The sequence below is a fragment of the Convolutriloba macropyga genome, chromosome 8, assembly GCF_964194025.1.
Source record: "Convolutriloba macropyga chromosome 8, txConMacr16.3, whole genome shotgun sequence".
Taxonomy (NCBI): Eukaryota; Metazoa; Xenacoelomorpha; order Acoela; family Convolutidae; genus Convolutriloba; species Convolutriloba macropyga.
In genome coordinates this window covers 18,515,088-18,535,580 of record NC_134475.1, presented here as the reverse complement: position 1 = coordinate 18,535,580, position 20,493 = coordinate 18,515,088, and the positions used below count along the sequence as shown (strand labels likewise).

General features: G+C 35.1%; 2 protein-coding genes across 3 annotated transcripts in view; both read right to left on the bottom strand.

The window, feature by feature from the left end:
- The window catches only part of LOC142344544 (uncharacterized), a 566,363-nt gene that overhangs the window by 16,831 nt on the left and 529,039 nt on the right, over positions 1-20,493 (bottom strand). The window lies entirely within an intron of this gene.
- Positions 9,725-20,493, bottom strand: part of LOC142343980 (uncharacterized) — a 43,807-nt gene continuing 33,038 nt past the window's right edge. For both annotated transcript variants that reach the window (XM_075395400.1, XM_075395401.1), the window contains exon 4: positions 9,725-10,066. In XM_075395400.1, coding sequence (XP_075251515.1) covers positions 9,812-10,066 — 255 coding nt within the window. In that variant the 3' untranslated portion in view covers positions 9,725-9,811. The remainder of the gene's footprint in view (positions 10,067-20,493) is intronic.

Sequence of the window (20,493 nt, the reverse complement as noted above, 5' to 3'; positions counted from 1 at the left end):
TACACTTTTTCCATCGAACCGGGAAAGCTGCTCTCCAAATTCATAATGAGAGGAGCACTGCATTAGCAACCAAAACCTTGCTTAAAACAAAAAAAAACAAAACCGAACATCAATTATGCTTTTCAACCAGTAATAAGCAGAAAACATTGACAAGTATCAAAATTAATCAAAAAAGGTAACACTTAAAGAGGTCTTGGCATCAAAATAAATTAAAACTCGTGTCATCCCAACAAACTATGGGTTCTACAAATACAATAAGTTCATATCCTAGATAGAGTGGTGATCTTCAAGGAAGCGAATGCGTAAGAAACGAATGAAGAACTTAGATTTTGAATTTGAAACAAAACCGCGTTTGGAACAGGCACGGCATAAAAGAAAAACAAATGGAGCCAGAAACACAAATTAAGGAATTAAATCAAGCATCGTGAACAGGAAGTCAAAATTGAGCTAGAACGCAAATTGAAACGAACAACACAAAAAAAGAAAACAATAAAAAAAAATATAAGCAAACAACGTGACAAATCTTCTCAACTTGAACCCAAATAAACAAAATGCAACCGGATAGACCAGTGAATTAACACTTTTTCATCACAGCATTTAAAGCCAGGCGCTCGTTTCGATACAATCCTCTCTCAAGATCAAATTGTACCTGATTGTTCATCAAGCGCTGAAGACCAGGGCCCTTTGTCAAAATGTATTTCGCAACGCACAGACAGTAGTAACCTACAGAAGCTGAACTTGACCAACTTTTGGGGATATCCTCTCTAATGCTCAGAGAGATCTTTTATATTAATTGCAACAGCGGATTCTAGTTTGCTCGTTGAAGCATTGGGGAGAGGATGTTTGGAAGGCCTTATTGGATCATCGACCCCAAGCTGGAGAGTCTCAGGAAAAAGAATCAGTTTTACCCTTACAACTTATCACATCTGATTAGTTTCTCATTCATTCTTTTTGATCGAAGAGTTCAAACAAGATGGTGATCTGCAATTAATCGCAACGTTCTTTATGGCAGTGGATAAGTTACGCCAATTCACAAAGTGACACAGTGGTTTTATGTGGATGACAAAGATAAAGAAGAGACTGATCTTATTATGTTGGAAAAATGGCTTTTTAGAATTGATTTTGTGAACAAAAGGTTTACAGATTTTGGATACCAGAAGATACAAATGGTTTACAAAGACATTGAAAATCTGTTAATGTTCAGAAGTGAGCAAAGAGGCAAGCACAATACAATCATTGTTCAATAGATGATGGCATTTATAAATTCTGGAACTCTCCGGTTAGCAGAAATTTGAATTTGTCCGGTCAGCACGTAGCAGTGATGAAAAACAGCTTATATAACGGATGTCTTTGCAAACAGTGTGAAATCGAAGATCGTAAAATCAACTTGGTTTGTTAAACTGGATGTATAAAGCAAAGGTGTAAGGCAAATTTCTCAACTCAGAAATCGGTTGTACGAAGACAAACACGCAGTAAGGCAGTAAGCGAAGCAACAACCAACCAATTTACAAGTTTTCTTCAGATAGTTTCTATCTCAATACAGAGCCGTGGTATCACACTGAACACATGTGCTGCACTTTGAAGCGGATCAATCGTTTCATTCATCAACCATAGAATGCAACATTGGTTTCGAGTTTAAGACAACACAGACAACTGTTACGTTAGAATTAGCTGACGTAGAGAGAACGACGGTATTGAAGGCAAAAAACTTTCCTCTTAAGATAAAGCACCTGCATTCATATTTATTTGAAATTGAATCTTTCGCACTTCCGTCTATTGGGAAACGCAAAATGCAACTACACTAATTAAGAACAATGATTCAAACACTTGATTACTCTCCCAATGAAAAACATCAACTTGATTGAAGTTGTTATCTATCTTGGTTACGATACTTATGGGCTTCAGCGCCGTTTGACCTATCTCAAGACAGGAATACAGAGTTATTCATTCATCGATCTGACCGATGTGGGCAAATGACAGGGAAATGAAGCAAGAGTTCTGTGATAGTTGTAGTGAAAGTGGCTGAGAGTATCCAAGCAAGTAGGGTCATAGAAAAGTATGCCTCGAAAGTCAGTCCAGAAGAACTGAAGGCACAATGTGTAGCCGAGGTTGTGGCGATATGTTAGAATATCGATCAATCTATATTCATGAACTTAGTGAGACTTATTAAAAAAACTTTAGGCTATCAAATTACCAAGACAGGGGCAAATTGACTTCAATCATAAAGTTTACATAATTGAATCGTCAAGAAATGGTGCTTAGAATCAATATTCGGTTAAAATTGGTGAACCTAGTTAAATAATATTAGAGTGGAATTATTTGATGTAAAATCTTTCCAGCAAGGTTTTGAATGATTACGATACCACCGGAAATGTCAAAGAATTCTTAGCAAAGTGTAAAGGAATACCATCTAGGGTACCCCTTTGTACTGATTTTTGGGAAATTTGCAGATGCAAACCATATTGGGTAAACCATGCAAACCCAACTGTAAATCATGGTGCTAAGATTACTTTTGTATCTTGACTATCTCGCAGTGATAATGGGTATATATGCAGCTGATTTTAAAGCTTTTTTACTCCCCAAAGTGAAATCACCAAATTGATCTAATAATCAGACTTTTCCTGTAAATCTCTAAATTCTAATGTAATATTTCATTTTTGTAATTCTGTCATTTTGAGAAATTATTTTCCTACTCATTTAAAAAAATGTCTTTTATTCCACTTGTGAAAACCCATAACCCAGCAGGTTATAAGCCCAGCATTTTTTTAAGTCAAAAGACTAATTTTTTTTAAAAAAAACTAATTTGTTCTTGACTATCATAATCTTTTTCTCTTAGTACCTTTTTTTTCCAACTGTTTTGTTGCTCAAATTACGGTGGATCTACAGACAGTGAAATTGCTGACCTATACAGGAAAGGCATTGGACATTCCAATCTGGAGCACAAGATTTGTGGCAATGATGCAGACGAAGGGACTCTACAAATCACAACTTGGGACAAAGGACCAAACCAATGAGCATGCACCACTTGCCACTGGGGTGGGCAATGATGAAAAGAACAACCACTTGGTGCTGAAGGATGCATATGAGAAGGAAGCTACAGACATCCAGGAGAAAAGGAACAATGTGTCGTGCCATTTGGCACTGACTCTAGATGCAACAACTGTCATGCTGATGAGACACGACTGTGTGGGAGATGGCGGCATCGGAGAGGGAGCAAAGGCTTGGAAGCTTTTGCAAGAGAGATTTCAGAGTGTGGAGATGCCAACAGTGGTGAATTTGGTGGCACAGCTTGCTCGACTGGAGGAATCTCTTGGATAGCCTCTTTATCAGAGGAAAGCAGTTGCTCACAAGGCTACAAGAAGCAGGGGAAGCAGTCTCAGAGACCCTCCTCAACGCCTTGGTCGTCAATGGTCTGCCAATGAGGTATGAAATGTTTGTTATAGAAGAAAGCTTCAACACGGCAAACGAATTTCACAGAGTTGAGAAATAGGCTACAGAACTTCCATGAGAGCACCACAAATAGACACAAGGGACAAAGTGGTTCCGTGGCACTGGCAGTCATGCGTGACTTCAAGATGGTCCCAAAGTAAAGAAACTGCTTTGTGTTTTGGATCCCTAAAAACTTTGCCAAGGACTGCTGAAGGAAGGAGACAACACACTGCAGCAAGTGCGGTGAGAAGGGTCACCTAGAGAGGGCATAAAGACGTTCGTAGTGCCAAAACAATGGAGCGAAACAGAATCTAAGTTGCCGAACAACTAATGTTCAGCTTTGGGTCAGCATTAATTTATGGAGTGAAGAGTCCAAGGGAACCAAGCCCGAACTGACCAAAAACACACTTCCGCATGAATGAAATCCTCGAATTATTTGAAACACTAGCAGAAGCCGTCGAAGGCTTCAATCCCCTTCAATTTTTTTCTGTGAATATTTCTTCGAGTTGAAGAATTGGAAAATCAACAGCAATACGGTCTCTGGGGCAATATCCGAACTTTTGAGGTCAAGAAGCAATTCGAGACTGATCCCAATACGGAGGGCGCTTCGGTGTTTGGATTACAGTGGTTTGGTGATATTCTTCAAGCGTGCAGAAAGACAATTGAAAAAGTTGACTTCCCTATTACGCAGAGTAGGATTCGGTCCCTAGTAACTTCAATTTGTTACGCGATAGCGTTATTTGCTCGGATCAGTGTTTGCAAGGTGAAATTTATAAACACAGTCTTATATGAATGCACAATATTGGGACAAACAAAAAAGAATCTTATTGAAGTTCGCAATTTTTCGAGTAGAAAGAGCAACTCACAGTAGTACATGAAACAAGCATAGACAGAAAAAAAATGAAGGCTGTTATAGGCTAAATCAAAAGTTTGTGTTTGCGGGGCCATCTGGAGAGAGCATGTGTTCAGTGACCAATCTAGGTTCTCAAGCTAGAGAATATCTGGCTTGCCTGAAATTGTAATGGCAATTCATGGCAGACCGATTGAAAGAACAGATAGTCAAGGAACATAAATTGAAAAGAAATGATTGCAGTTATTGGTCTGATTTAGTCAGAGTTGCAGCGAATACACAGTCCCCATCGTAAATATCAGATGACTGAAATACTGGATGCAATTATTTTTTTGCAAAGGAAACATTAGAGTGGTATCAACCAACCACCAGACTTTGGCACCAATTTAATGAACATTGAGGAACTAAGGAAAAACCAGTGGCTCAGGGGGCCGGCCTGGCTGAAGCAACTTGAAAGTGAATAGACAGGGCAACTGAGCCAAGACTCAGACGAACGGAACGTACCCGAATCAGCCTCTTTTACCAAAGTTGCTCCACTTATCCGGTTGAGAAAAGAAGGTAGTTCCACTTATAATCACAATTCAATATCAATTAGTAAGAATAATAAAACCCGCAACACTTACAGTAAGAGTTGAAGAAAATGAAAAAACAGAGGCAGTCATTGTCACGTTACTACATAAAGAACAGTTTGATCAAGTGGGCATGAATGCCAGCAACGCAACATCAAAGAGAAAACTATTCGAAAACGAAGAACAAATTAGGTCAAATAATTTCAGTCTAAAAAGTAATTGGGGACTATGTAAATTTTGCTAAAACCGCTGATATTCTGATTACTTACCAAATTAAGGGCCTCCAACAAAGTTATGAAGATCAGACAATTTCACAAAAAAGTTTTTATGTTGTCGTTTTGCAGACAAAATGATGCTTGGTGGCATTAAAAGTGTCCGGTAAATTTAAACCTACATGTCTGTGTAAACTGCTCGCTTGGGGTGCTAAAGACGGAAAAATAAGCCTTTTACCGCATTTTTACTTCTTAATCAATCTGTGCCTTCCGCGATCTACTTTTTGGTAGGACATTAAAAAGTGAAAAACGGATTAAATAAAAAATGAACCCGGTATAACCAAATAAATATCACGCGATTGCAGTTCATTTATTTCATTGATGTATAAAATTTTCTCAAACTGTACACCGGCAAAAAGCTAGCAAATGCAATAATTTTTTCAAGGAAAGCTTTTAACCCTTGTCTCCTTTTTTAAAAAAATGAATCAGTGGAAGCACAACTGAAAGAGACAACTTTGTAACTGTCGTTTTCTTTATACCATTCAAAAGAATTTGATTCAATTGTATAGAAACATTTCCAGCTAATTAATCATCGTTTTATTGAAAGGTCTGCGAAAATTGTTAAATTTTCGTCGATGCAACGGACAATTTGTCCTCAGCGACACAGTGTAAGACGGTTTATCAACTAATAAGCACTATTCCAAGGAATTGTTCTGCGATCACTTTTGTTCTTTTTTGTAAATCAATGATAAGTCTTCGAGAATTGACGTTGAAGCGGAACTAGTTCAGTATGCAGACAATACAGAGAACTTTTTGTTTTCATATTTAATGATCAAAATGAATCGACATTTTAAATGACTGATAATTTTCTGTTAACAGTTCCAGAACGGAAATTATTATATTAGTCTAATGCAGAAGAAAGACGCCCGAGAACAAAATCTTATGAATTCAACTACGATAACCTAAAAGAAATCTAGATTGAAGTTTTAGGAGTTCACACTTGCAGTTACGTCCGTTTCCAAGTCCTTGATGAGAAACAAACATTCAAAAATGTGGCGCAATAAATTTAAACTGTAGATGTTCTTCACATGTTACTGTTTACTCACTTCCTGGTTTTATTTTCATTCTCATGAAAACAAAAAAAACTCGTTTTATAAAGAAAACAGGCTCATTTACATGTATAGCACATATTCGACAGAATGTTTACACGTTGCCGTATCTCAATTGTAATGTAAATATATTTTCGATAAGTTTGTTTCTTATATAAACAAACTTAACGAAAATATATTTAAATTACGATAATGTGGAGTTTCTATGAGTATAAGACAAGCGAGACTCCAATTTGGCAGAATAAGATCAGCTTTTCGAAGAATGCAAGACTCATTTACTCAAAAAGCATTCAAAGCTTGAAATAATCGGCAAAACAAACCAAAGGGTAAGAACTACTAGTCTCATAAAAAGGTATGTGCTCAATGTTTCAATCCAATCTGTGTTTGAAGAAGGTAGCTTGCTCATCTTTGTTTTAATTGTTCCGACCCCACTTGTGAGACTTTGTGAGGGGTGAGGAACTAAACACTCAAATGGGTTTTTTTGTTCAGTGGCCGATCAAAATATTCATCGAAGATAAATGTGAGTGGTATCATTAAAAAGCTCGTCCAGCGTAGAAGTCGAATTTGAATAGATTTTTTTTGAATTTCGTTGTTTTCGAGGAGTTATCGAGTTTTAAAGTTTTGTGTGGACACGTGATATTTGACATGATTTTGTTCACTTTTAGAGGAATTTCCGTTCAAATTAGGATTTCATTCTATCAATTTTGTGTTCCTAATAGACGGAACTCCAAATAAAGGCCAGTTATGTCCTGTTAGTGAACTTTACTATTAAAAAACTCGAATTCTAATTGAGAGCTGTTTTTTATGAACCTTTTAAAATTTGTTGTTTTATTTTAAATGCCTTAGAGACTAGTCACTTTTCAAATCAGTGTTCTCCTAAGGACAAACCTCATTTGAAACCAAATTATGCTCAATAAACAATTAATTCAATTTGAAGGATTCGCTCAAGATCTTTGTGGCTCCGATTCTGAGTTTTCGTAATTTTTAATGAAATTTTGATTATGATTTTGAGTTTTTTAAAATTTTTGTAGCCCTATGGCAGTGTTATTGACTAAAATTGAAATAAGTTCCTTTAGGAGAATTCAACTAAACCTATCTAATGCTTTGATGGCTAATGGCTGTTAAGACTTCAAAAATAATTTTTCGAATGTTTTTTAACACGAACAGATCTTAAACTCAATTTTGTGTACTTTTAAATCAGTCCCAATATTGACAGGAGCAATTTCTATTCTAGTGCAACCAAAATAAATTGGTTTAAATTGGTTAGTGGTTTTATCTTCTAACTACTGGTTTTATGACTTCGATTTCACGAGTTTTTATAATTATTTTTAAAAAAATTGTTTTTTTTTCATAATCTGGTTTTTTTAAATCTTTTTATCATATTATCTTATTATTGACAGTTCTCATTGGCTATGATATGGAGTTCAATTGATCATTTATACAATTCCAGAGAAAAGCTTCTCATAGGCCACATTTCAAAGACAAATTCATAGTATACAATGGGATGATTTAGTGGCGGCCTAGGAATGACAATTATCATTGCTTTCTCATAGAGGCAAATTTATTGAGCTCCATTCAAAGCTAAAAAATTTAATGGCCTTCAACCTACAAGTTTTAACAAAAATTTTGTGGTTTTAGTAAACCTGTTCATATTTCTTGGTTTTAAAGTCGTTTTGTTTAAAAAAAATCATCCAAGTGCGCTTGAAAAATACTTGATAATAAAAAGTTTTCACTGAAAAGTTCATCTTTAATGGCTTTTGCACTTTTCTCTCTGATTTTTTTTTTGAATTTGCTATGTTTGCCTGTTTTTTGTTTTTTTGTAGTCATTAAATTTTTGCTAAACGCTTATAAGCTTTTAATTGATGATTGAACTCTTTTTTTTCAATGCAATCAGGGTCAGCTGAAGATCTTAAACTTTTTGATAGTTGTTTCCAAATTTTTTGTGAAATTTTTTCATTTTGTTGATCTCTGTGTCAATTTGTGACTTATTTTCATCAGTGAAGGGTCCCATCTGCTTTCCTGTAAATCAAACTCCAAATTTTCCACTGGTAATGTTTTGTAACTGTTTTTTTCTTTGGACAAAATGCTTTTTTTCATAAATAAGTTATGAGTGGTCAATGCGTGTTTCTTTTTTCTTCTAGCAAATTCGCCTAATAACATATCACAATGATTTTCAAACGAGGCCTAATTGAACATATTCAACCTTTCCGAACCCTTTTTACTGAATTAACATAATTTACAATTGAAATAAAAAATAATATTTAGATAATAGCTAATGATTTCAACTACCTAAATAATTTTTGTTTTCGCAAATTGTTTGTACTTTTTGAGTTATTCTGCGTATTTAGTCCGTTTCTAAGGCTTAGTCTAATCAAAGTCAGGTCCTCTTGATTTCCTGATGACGTTATGTTATGACGTTTTAATTAATTGAGTTACATTTCTTTTGGTAAAAAAGACAATGGCTTTCAAGGCGTTTGAAGTTGCTTGCTTTAAAAATATTTGATTTATGTTTAAATTTTGCCTCATTTTTTGTTTTTTTTTCATCGTCTCTTTATCTAGTCTCATTTAAAAAAAGTCCCATCGGCTTTGCAATTAAGAAAAATTAAGTTTATGTTGTTAGGGTTTTGTCTGATTGTAATTTGACGCTGTTACTAGGTGCTTTTGAATTTAGATGTTGTGTTTTTGCCGTTAAAATACGTTGTGTTTTTTGTGTCTTAGCTTGCTTTGTTGTTTGTCTTGTTTTGCCGTAGTCTTTTAGGGTTAGAATTTGTGAGCGCTCGAATGACGCATCTCATTCTGTAGTTCAATTAATAAATAGGGTGTGTAATGTTTTTTTTAAAACTCATACCTCTATTTTTGATTATCTCTTCATTTGGTTTACAATTAAGTCAAAATTGTAGATGAACTCGGAGCTGAACATAATGTGCGAACGGACATAAACGAGCCTTCTTGTTGATCTATAATGTTGATTAAAAATTTGATACAAATTAAGTTGATGCTAAATGTATTTACTTTAAATTTTTCGTTTTTTTTTTCCAAATAATTTTTAGTTCTTTTTTTATCAATTGTCGTGAAATTCTAAATAAACTTACATTGATGCGTTGTGGAAAATTTTGCATGGCGCTTTGTAAGACCCTTTGTAATTCTTTTTTTGTTTCTTTTTTTGCTTTTCTATTATAGATTATTCATAATTATCTAAAATTATTTAAAAATGGGAAAATAACGTTCATCAAATAATCCTGAAAAAGTTTTTCTGCATTTAAAAATTGGTTTGCACAAATGGACAAACACTTTTGTTCCATGATTCTTTTTTAATTAAAGAAAACTGCTTGAAGATATACGCAGCAATCATCAGTCATAAACACATATTACATCCAAAAAAATTTGGATTATTTTTGACACCCCCTTCCATTGTTTTAAATGACCCCCACTTTCTATTTATAAATTGCTTGTTATTATACAGCACACATCAATATAAATAATAGCACCTCCGACTGAGGGAGTAAAAGTTTTTTGCCTATTGCTAAATTAGGGGTGCCGACGGAACTTGGGGTGCTGACGGATACTGGGCTGTCCTCGGAATGTTGGGGTCGGAAATATAATAAATTTAAAGTCTATCAGACCTTTCTGTTTTTTTAGTTATCAGGTAAGATAATAAGTTTGATTGTGTTCTATTGTACAAATCCACGGCTGCTCTATGCAAATGTAATTCTCTTTGAACCAATCAAAAGTGAGATACTGTTGGATTGTAGAAGCGTGAAACAGGTGGACATCCGGGTAGTTCTGAGGGAGGATTATGAATGTGTTTGATTGGAAATCTCCTCTGAGTGTTAGACCCCCAGTTCCAAAACCCAACTGATAGATCACATTTAAACAGAGTGTAGAGTTGTATTCAGCCTAAAAGCAGTTTAATCATAACTGGCTATAGCTTCCCAAAACAGACAATACGGCCCTCACCAATGAGCAATTTTTATTTCTGGATTAACTGCTCCGATAATATGCGCTAATTTACAGACCTACAGACGTGTTGTTACAAGCATAGTAAAAGCTGAAGTTATGTAATTGGCGTCAACAGTTGCGAAAAGTGGATTTTACTTATGCAAAAAAGTAGTAACTTAAGTCCACTTTGCTGAAGTAAGTGAAACTTACTTCAGCAAAGTAAACAAGAGTGGTAACAATGGTACGGGATTGAGTATGTGACTCCGGGTGAATAATAGTAACTTAATAGTATCTTAGCAAAAATACAAAGATCATATATACGTTTCTTAGTATTCACTGCAAGATCATACTAACAAGTTTTTTATTTCTCTTTTGGAACCATAATTGGTCGACTTAACAGGGTTCCCAGAATTTTCAGAATTTACGGGTTCTCGATGATGTCTAAAAAGATCAAAATAGTTTTACATACCCAATCTGCGGCCCTAAATTGTAGAAGGATATAATTTGAAGGCAAAAACATTTTGTGTGTTTTAAATTTCTATGATCCAGATCACAAGACTGGTACCATTTGAATGTTTTTCTCGACTGTTCAAACCAGTACTCAACGACACACCGTTTTGTTTAAAACAAAAACCCCTATTTTGGTTTTTAAAATACACAAAAGTCTGAGGGTTAGGCACACGACCAAACTCGATCGGTCCAGACCCAACTAAAGCCAAGAGGGGGTAGGGGAGAACTGTACGTTGAAAAACGTTCACCTGAAAATGAGCACATCAGAAAACTTTTCGGGGAATGTTATCAGATTGTGTTCAAGTCGAGTTCAAATAATCACATGTTATCACACATTAAACATTGCCTTTTTTGGGCAAACATATCAAAATGAGGTCCTAAACACAGTATGTTGTTAGAGTATACCCGAGCAGAGCATCCCTAGTAAAAAAAGGTTTTTTCTAAAGAGTGTCTTTTAACCTTGACAAGAAGAAAACTCAATTTTTATGAGCATATTTTAGTTAATCATTACGTATAGGTTTTGCGACTCTGATAAGTTACCGAAAAATCTGGTTTTCATCCAGAGTTTTGTAGTAATTCGAGCCGTTAAGACAAAACTCTGTGTTGACTTCTAAAGTTTCATTTAAATTTGCTGAAGGCACGCAGACCGGAAGTCCAATATCTCGAAACTTTATGGAAGTCAACTTGCACAAACACAAAAACGCCTAGCATTTTGACGTATGGTACCCTACCCTAGTCGAGACCTGGAATTATGAAAAGACCTATTAATTCCAGGTGGGGGGGGGGGTAAATATTGAATTAAATTACATGGTCAAGGACCCTAGTTAAAGTCTAGATTAATTCTTTTCATAGTTCCATCCAAATTCTTTTCATAAACCTTCATCCAGCCAAATTCTTTTCATATACAAACCTGTGTCCATCCAAATTCTTTTCATATACAAACCTGTGCCCATCCAAATTCTTTTCATATACAAACCTGTGTCCATCCAAATTCTTTTCATATACAAACCTGTGTCCATCCAAATTCTTTTCATAAAGCATTAAATGGTGCTTTCTCGCGGTTCATGGGTACTTTTAACCTGAGTTTTCAGTACCCTGTATGTATAAATATAGCACCAAATGCACCAGAAACAAGTCTGAATAGTATGAAAAATCAGGACAATAGATTTCGTGGATCAGATTAGGTCATACAGACCAACTCATGACCCTAGTGTGTCCTTTAAAGAAACAAATGAAGAAATTACCTGTGAAGAAGCTGCTGAAAATTATAATACAAAGCCCAACATCAAAAAAGACATATAGAACAACATCTAACAACAACACACACACACATACAAACACGCACTCACAAACAAACACAGTGAAAAAATCGGGGAAAGCCCATAAGGCATCGAGAACGTTTTTGGCGACAAAAACTGGTTTTCTATACCAATTTTTTAGGAACAGACATTTTTTTCTATACAAGCTAAACCAAAAATTGTTTTTGCACTACAACCCACACAAAAAGTGGGACTCTTACGTTGGTTTTCGTTAGCTTTCGACAACTCTAAGATCCGATTGAAGAAAAAGCGGTTTTAAAATAAAATTTTCAAATAAGCGAAAAATCCAACTAAGAGACCAACTTTTTTTCTATACAAGCTAAACCAAAAATTGTTTTTGCACTACAACCCACACAAAAAGTGGGACTCCTACATTGGTTTTCGTTAGCTTTCGACAACTCTAAGATCCGATTGAAGAAAAAGCGGTTTTAAAATAAAATTTTCAAATAAGCGAAAAATCCAACTAAGAGACCAACTTTTTTTCTATACAAGCTAAACCAGAAATTGTTTTTGCACTACAACCCACACAAAAAGTGGGACTCCTACGTTGGTTTTCGTTAGCTTTCGACAACTCTAAGATCCGATTGAAAAAAAAGACGTTTTAAAATAAAATTTTCAAATAAGCGAAAAATCCAACTAAGAGACTAACTTTTTTTCTATACAAGCTAAACAAAAAATTGTTTTTGCACTACGACCCACACAAAAAGTTAGACTCCTACGTTGCTTTTTGTTAGCTTTCGACAACTCTAAGATCCGATTGAAAAAAAAGACGTTTTTAAAAAAAATATTTTCAAATAAGCGAAAAACTCAACTAAGAGACTAACTTTTTCTATACAAGCTAAACCAAAAATTGTTTTTGCACTACGACCCACACAAAAAGTGGGACTCCTACGTTGGTTTTCGTTAGCTTTCGACAACTCTAGGATCCGATTGAAGAAAAAGCGGTTTTAAAATAAAATTTTCAAATAAGCGAAAAATCCAACTAAGAGACCAACTTTTTTTCTATACAAGCTAAGCCAAAAATTGTTTTTGCAATACGATTCACACAAAAAGTGGGACTCCTACGTTGGTTTTCGTTAGCTTTCGACAACTCTAAGATCCGATTGAAAAAAAAAGACGTTTTAAAATAAAATTTTCAAATAAGCGAAAAATCCAACTAAGAGACCAACTTTTTTTTCTATACAAGCTAAACCAAAAATTGTTTTTGCAATACAACTCACACAAAGTGGGACTCCTACGTTGGTTTTCGTTAGCTTTCGACATCTCTAAGATCCGATTGAAGAAAAAGCGGTTTTAAAATAAAATTTTCAAATAAGCGAAAAATCCAACTAAGAGACCAACTTTTTTTCTATACAAGCTAAACCAAAAATTGTTTTTGCAATACAACTCACACAAAAAGTGGGACTCCTACGTTGGTTTTCGTTAGCTTTCGACAACTCTAAGATCCGATTGAAAAAAAAAGACGTTTTAAAATAAAATTTTCAAATAAGCGAAAAATCCAACTAAGAGACTAACTTTTTTTCTATACAAGCTAAACAAAAAATTGTTTTTGCACTACGACCCTCACAAAAAGTGAGACTCCTACGTTGCTTTTTGTTAGCTTTCGACAACTCTAAGATCCGATTGAAAAAAAAGACGTTTTTAAAAAAAATATTTTCAAATAAGCGAAAAACTCAACTAAGAGACTAACTTTTTTTCTATACAAGCTAAACCAAAAATTGTTTTTGCACTACGACCCACACAAAAAGTGGGACTCCTACGTTGGTTTTCGTTAGCTTTCGACAACTCTAAGATCCGATTGAAGAAAAAGCGGTTTTAAAATAAAATTTTCAAATAAGCGAAAAATCCAACTAAGAGACCAACTTTTTTTCTATACAAGCTAAACAAAAAATTGTTTTTGCACTACGACCCACACAAAAAGTGAGACTCCTACGTTTCTTTTTGTTAGCTTTCGACAACTCTAAGATCCGATTGAAAAAAAAAAGACGTTTTTAAAAAAAATATTTTCAAATAAGGGAAAAACTCAACTAAGAGACTAACTTTTTTCTATACAAGCTAAACCAAAAATTGTTTTTGCACTACGACCCACACAAAAAGTGGGACTCCTACGTTGGTTTTCGTTAGCTTTCGACAACTCTAAGATCCGATTGAAGAAAAAGCGGTTTTAAAATAAAATTTTCAAACAAGCGAAAAATCCAACTAAGAGACCAACTTTTTTCTATACAAGCTAAACCAAAAATTGTTTTTGCAATACGACTCACACAAAAAGTGGACCTCCTACGTTGGTTTTCGTTAGCTTTCGACAACTCTAAGATCCGATTGAAAAAAAAAGACGTTTTAAAATAAAATTTTCAAATAAGCGAAAAATCCAACTAAGAGACTAACTTTTTTTCTATACAAGCTAAACAAAAAATTGTTTTTGCACTACGACCCACACAAAAAGTGAGACTCCTACGTTGCTTTTTGTTAGCTTTCGACAACTCTAAGATCCGATTGAAAAAAAAGACTTTTTTAAAAAAAATATTTTCAAATAAGCGAAAAACTCAACTAAGAGACTAACTTTTTTTCTATACAAGCTAAACCAAAAATTGTTTTTGCACTACGACTCTTACAAAAAGTGGGACTCCTACGCTGGTTTTCGTTAGCTTTCGACAACTCTAAGATCCGATTGAAGAAAAAGCGGTTTTAAAAAAAAATTTCAAATAAGCGAAAAATCCAACTAAGAGACCAACTTTTTTTCTATACAAGCTAAACCAAAAATTGTTTTTGCACTACGACCCACACAAAAAGTGGGACTCCTGCGTTGGTTTTCGTTAGCTTTCGACAACTCTAAGATCCGATTGAAGAAAAAGCGGTTTTAAAATAAAATTTTCAAATAAGCGAAAACTCAACTAAGAGACCAACTTTTTTTCTATACAAGCTAAACCAAAAATTGTTTTTGCACTACGACCCACACAAAAAGTGGGACTCCTGCGTTGGTTTTCGTTAGCTTTCGACAACTCTAAGATCCGATTGAAGAAAAAGCGGTTTTAAAATAAAATTTTCAAATAAGCGAAAACTCAACTAAGAGACCAACTTTTTTTCTATGCAAGCTTAACCCAAAATTGTTTTTGCACTAGAACCCACACAAAAAGTGGGACTCCTACGTTGCTTTTCGTTAGCTTTCGACAACTCTAAGATCCGATTGAAAAAAAAGACGTTTTTAAAAATTATATTTTCAAATAAGCGAAAAACTCAACTAAGAGACTAAGTTTTTTTCTATACAAGCTAAACCAAAAATTGTTTTTGCACTAGGATCCAAACAAAAAGTGGGACTCCTACGTTGCTTTTCGTTAGCTTTCGACAACTCTAAGATCCGATTGAAGAAAAAGCGGTTTTAAAATAAAATTTTCAAATAAGCGAAAACTCAACTAAGAGACCAACTTTTTTTCTATGCAAGCTTAACCCAAAATTGTTTTTGCACTAGAACCCACACAAAAAGTGGGACTCCTACGTTGCTTTTCGTTAGCTTTCGACAACTCTAAGATCCGATTGAAAAAAAAGACGTTTTTAAAAATTATATTTTCAAATAAGCGAAAAACTCAACTAAGAGACTAAGTTTTTTTCTATACAAGCTAAACCAAAAATTGTTTTTGCACTAGGATCCAAACAAAAAGTGGGACTCCTACGTTGCTTTTCGTTAGCTTTCGACAACTCTAAGATCCGATTGAAAAAAAAGACGTTTTAAAATAAAATTTTCAAATAAGCGAAAAACTCAACTAAGAGACTAACTTTTTTTTCTATACAAGCTAAACCAAAAATTGTTTTTGCGCTAGGACCCACACAAAAAGTGGGACTCCTACGTTGCTTTTCGTTAGCTTTCGACAACTCTAAGATCTGATTGAAAAAAAAAGACGTTTTAAAATAAAATTTTCAAATAAGCGAAAAACTCAACTATGAGACTAACTTTTTTTCTATACAAGCTAAACGAAAAATTGTTTTTGCACGAGGACCCAAACAAAAAGTTGGACTCCTACGAATTAAAAAAAAACCACGATGTCCCCAATAATAGCCGCTATCGCTTCGCGGCTATTAAAAAGACGTCTTAAAATAAAATTTCCAAATGACCGATAAACCTCAATTGAGAAACTTTTCATGAATTACTACACCAATTTTTTTTGCACTAGAATGTACACAAAAGTGAGACTTGTACGTTGATTAATTTTAGAAAAACAAAAATATTGAGTGCAAATTGAATTAATTATACTAAAGAAGAACAGTTAAAGTTGGCAAAGTACCAAACATATGGAAAAATCTGATCTGTTAACAATCAAAGAAACCAAAGTTTTGCAACAACTTTAGTTTAAGTATCGCTAATCGTGCTCAAAGTGCCTCAACATTGTTACAAGAGTTAACTCGTCTTCTAAATAAATTGGAAAAAGTTTGTTCGAAATTGCTTTAGTAGGAAATCGAATAATCTTATCGCTTTCTTTCACAACGTATCCAAAAATTGGACACGGTACTGGCTGACGATTTTTCAGCAATCTGAGACGCTTTTTAATATCAAAAATTCTCAGAAATAATCCTTGAATGCCATCTTCTTCGAAGAAAAACTGAACCTCGCCAACAAAAGTTTCATTCATATCGACAGACACGAATCTATCAGCAGCTCTTCCTCTACAATAAGCAGTTGATCATAAATAAAATGTCAGAATTTTCATTCGGCAGAACAAACGCGAACTAGATTTGTTTCTAAATTCCTCGGAAACTTTTGATTCTACGAAACCAAAGCTATCGTTGAAAGCTTTTTTCTGGCCATCAGGGAAAAATTGGCCCAAATTTTCGTCTATTAGGTTTAATCTAGACAAAACTCTTCGTCTCAAGAACCTGGAAGTCATCAGTTCAAAATGATTTACAGTGCCCGTCAGGGGAGCAATCAGCCAATGATTTGCGCTTTCAAACATCGATGCGGATGTTGTGAAGAGGGGGCCATAACTTTTAGCTTGCCACGCAAGGTGTCGGAGCAAATGAAAGTTTATAGATTCAAATTTGCCTGTTTATTCGATCATACTTAAGCAAAATTCGTTCAACAGCTCGTCGCATAATTTGAATTCTTCTGCCCTATCATATAAAACTCGAACAGCAAAGACAAGCTTATTCAAGTCATCAGCATCGCTCAATCGATCCTCCCCAAAAAAAAATTTGGGAAAAGAAACGGTGCCAAGTAGAGTAGATGAATTTTGAACTCCTTGGCTTTGAAATTGGACAAATCGCTATACGGTCGAATTTTTCTCGCAAACTCCTTGGGAGCTTCAACTTTGCGTAAAATATCATTAAGTTCCGTCTTTCTGTCTGTTCGTAGTCTAACGTAATAAAAAGATAGAAGGTCTTTTGAAACACCTAACATCAGCTGATGCATGACATCAATCGGCGAAGTGAGAGGCTGATTAGGAATGACCGAGAAAATTGAACTCCGACCTTTCACCCCTTGTGTCAAAATTTCGAAATCAGAGTAGCGACCATGTTTTGCTTTTAGGCGTTCCTGACTGCCATCTTCTAAAGCACGAAGATTATCTAAGTATGAATCGAGAGATCTCAATTCAATTTTCTCATCATGCAGGTAAAAATGCGCTCCATTCTTATGATACCCACGTTGCTTACATATGGTACAGCCATAGTATCCGTTGCATTGCTTCAAGTTCAAAACTTTGGATTTTCCGATTAGGTCTGATAAGAAGAAGAGGGGACAAAACTTTACTTTGATGCTTCTGTTTTGAAATCTTACTTTTTCTACCACAGCTAGTTCTGTCTTCAGATAATCAAAAATATCATTAAAGTTGGGGTGACCAACTCCCACAAAGAGTGCAGCCAAAGCAATGTTTTTAAAAGATTGACGTAAAATCGGCGGTAGGTCTGCTATAGCAATAAACAGAGGCCAAGCTGATGTGGCTGGAGACTTGGAAACGGATGCGCCATCACAATTTATAACAAGTCTTATCTCAACAAAATCGTTGTCTATCTTCAGCTGTGATAGTCTAATATCTGTACCTGAAATTTTGTTTTCAGCGTAACTCACTATTTTTGAAAAATTCTGCTCAACAATTTCACAAAAGGTGACTCGAAAGTTCAAAAAAACAATTTCTCCCTCGTCAATGATCTTTTTTTGAATGCACAAGCGTTTCAGATTCTTGTTTCAATTGTTTGAGAAGCGTTCTGGGTGCAACACAGTTCGAACCAAATAAGGCCTGATCTCTTTTCAGAAGATCAATCAAAAGTAGATCCGGTCCCCTATATTGAGCCACAATCGAAAGAAGTGAAGCAGCTAAGTTGCCGGATGAAACAGGTATCATTTCAGAGATTTTTTCTTTATGCTGTTGAAGAGTTGTTACTGCCTGTTGTGATGTTTCTCCACTAAAATTCCCTACGTCTTCATCTGAGTTACTTAAATTTTCATCACTAGATGCATCTTCGCGAGAGGGCAAAATTTCTTCTTCTGTCTGATCCAACTCTTCCACTTCTTTATATTGCGGTAAAAACTCAAAATTATCATCTGATAGCACGTTCGGCACTAAAAATTGGTTAATTTTGTCGTCTTCGAATGACTGAATGCTTAGGTTCGAAACCTCATCAAAAAACTGAATGAAACTTTGCAACTCATTTGTCGAAGACTTCTCTTCAACAACTTGAATTCTCGGCAGAGATCGTCTGAACTTTTTTATTTGCGTCAAGTTTTTCTCACTGTTTTTGGCATGCAGATCAGAATGCCCACATAGACAATCGCAATTTCCTACCCCAAAAACGTCTTCGTTATAAAAAGTAAAGAGCTCTTCATTAGGTAGAATTGGACGAAGAGCACGGAGCCTGACACAAGGTCTTCCACGAAATCCTCCTTTCATATAATAATCACAATTAGCGCGACAAGAGTGATTTGCCCAGCGTGCTACACCAACGAGAAGTTTTTCACCTTGCATTACAGACCAATTGTTTACATCCCATCCAGCTGGTAGTTTTGCTATCAAACCGACAGCACTCATGATTTCTCCGGTTTTAATAGTGTGCCCTGTTTTATTACGCAAGCAAAAACCTCCGAAACTGTCGGGCTCTATGTTTAATTCAAAGTCCTTAGCGGCAACGTAGGCATCTTCAAGGTCTTTATATATTTGTTTGAAAACTCGATTTTCTTTCAATTCCTTATCAAACCTATCTTTAGGCCACAAGTCTGTCAAAGTTTTAAGCTGATTGTTGAATTCTGAGAGAAACTTGAGCGACAAATACCCTTCAGCTTGAGCAAGGAACTCAAACAAACTCATTGACTATCAAAGATATCAAAACTGAAAACATTAAAAGTGATTAAGGGCCGACAGAATGTTCTCAACTGACAAACGAACGCTCGAACGGTCAAGCCGACATTAGAGTTGAAAATCTATTGTTTAAAAGCCGCTAGCAACTAAAACGTACTAGCATCAAAAAGGCACTAGCAACTCAAGTTGAGCATGAAAAAGTCAGAACTAAGTTCAAATTCTACCATAAAATCTCCGCTGTCAAACATAAGAAAATTTGAAAATTTTATACGAAATGACGCACAATCAATCGAATTTTCAGAGCTTTAACTTCCAGAAAAACTATGAGTTACTTTCGGAGAAACCGATCATTTGTGAAAACTCAAAACCTAGACGCTCAAAACAATCGAAGACATCAATTTTTAGAATGGATTAAATTAGAAATTACAAACTTTTTTCAGATAAACTCTGGAATTGTAAATTTGAAATTTCTCGGGATTCAGTATCACAGCACTTCAACTAATGACTAATCAACACATAGAAGCTATAATAAAATTGGAGCACCTTTGGGCAAAACATACTTGTAGATGGGTTAAATTCCCGAGACATTCCTCTTCATAACACCAGAAATTAAACATTGAACAATATAAAAATCATTTAGTCATAAACTCGTAGAATGGAGCAGGGTATTAAATACGCCTTAATCTGACTTCACATTAGCTCATTAATTATAAAGTTATACGGGTCCAACCTCCTAGCAAACGCACAAAACATCTTTGTCCTCACAATGATAGAACTTAGTTCTTCAAGCCTAAGAAATTGATTTACGTGCCAGCAAAATACTAGCACAGTTCTGAAAGATAGCCACGGATAAACCAATTTAACAACTCGACTATACGTAAAAGCAATTTTAAGTTAAATCATAGAATAACATTTGAGAGCATTTCGCTCAAAACTGTCCGAGGACGCTCTTTATTGACTTCCTTGTTTCTTATTTTTTCTCAAAGCCTTTTTCTGGTCTTTACACTGTTGGCTGTATTGACCACGTTGACCAACTCTCGCCCTTGCGTTCAACCCTGCTTTGTTAGCTGCGTTGACAGCTTCCTTTCTGGCATTTGGGTAACGGGCCCGAGGAAATTTTCTCTGTACAGCCCCTGTGAACATAACGAAATGAATTGGCATTTGTTCTTATAACAGGTTAGATTTCACCAATTTTAAACTTGAGATACGAGCAAATTACTCGTAAAGTCTAATAACAAGTGCTTCAGATAAGAATAACTGAAAAACAAAGAGGAAG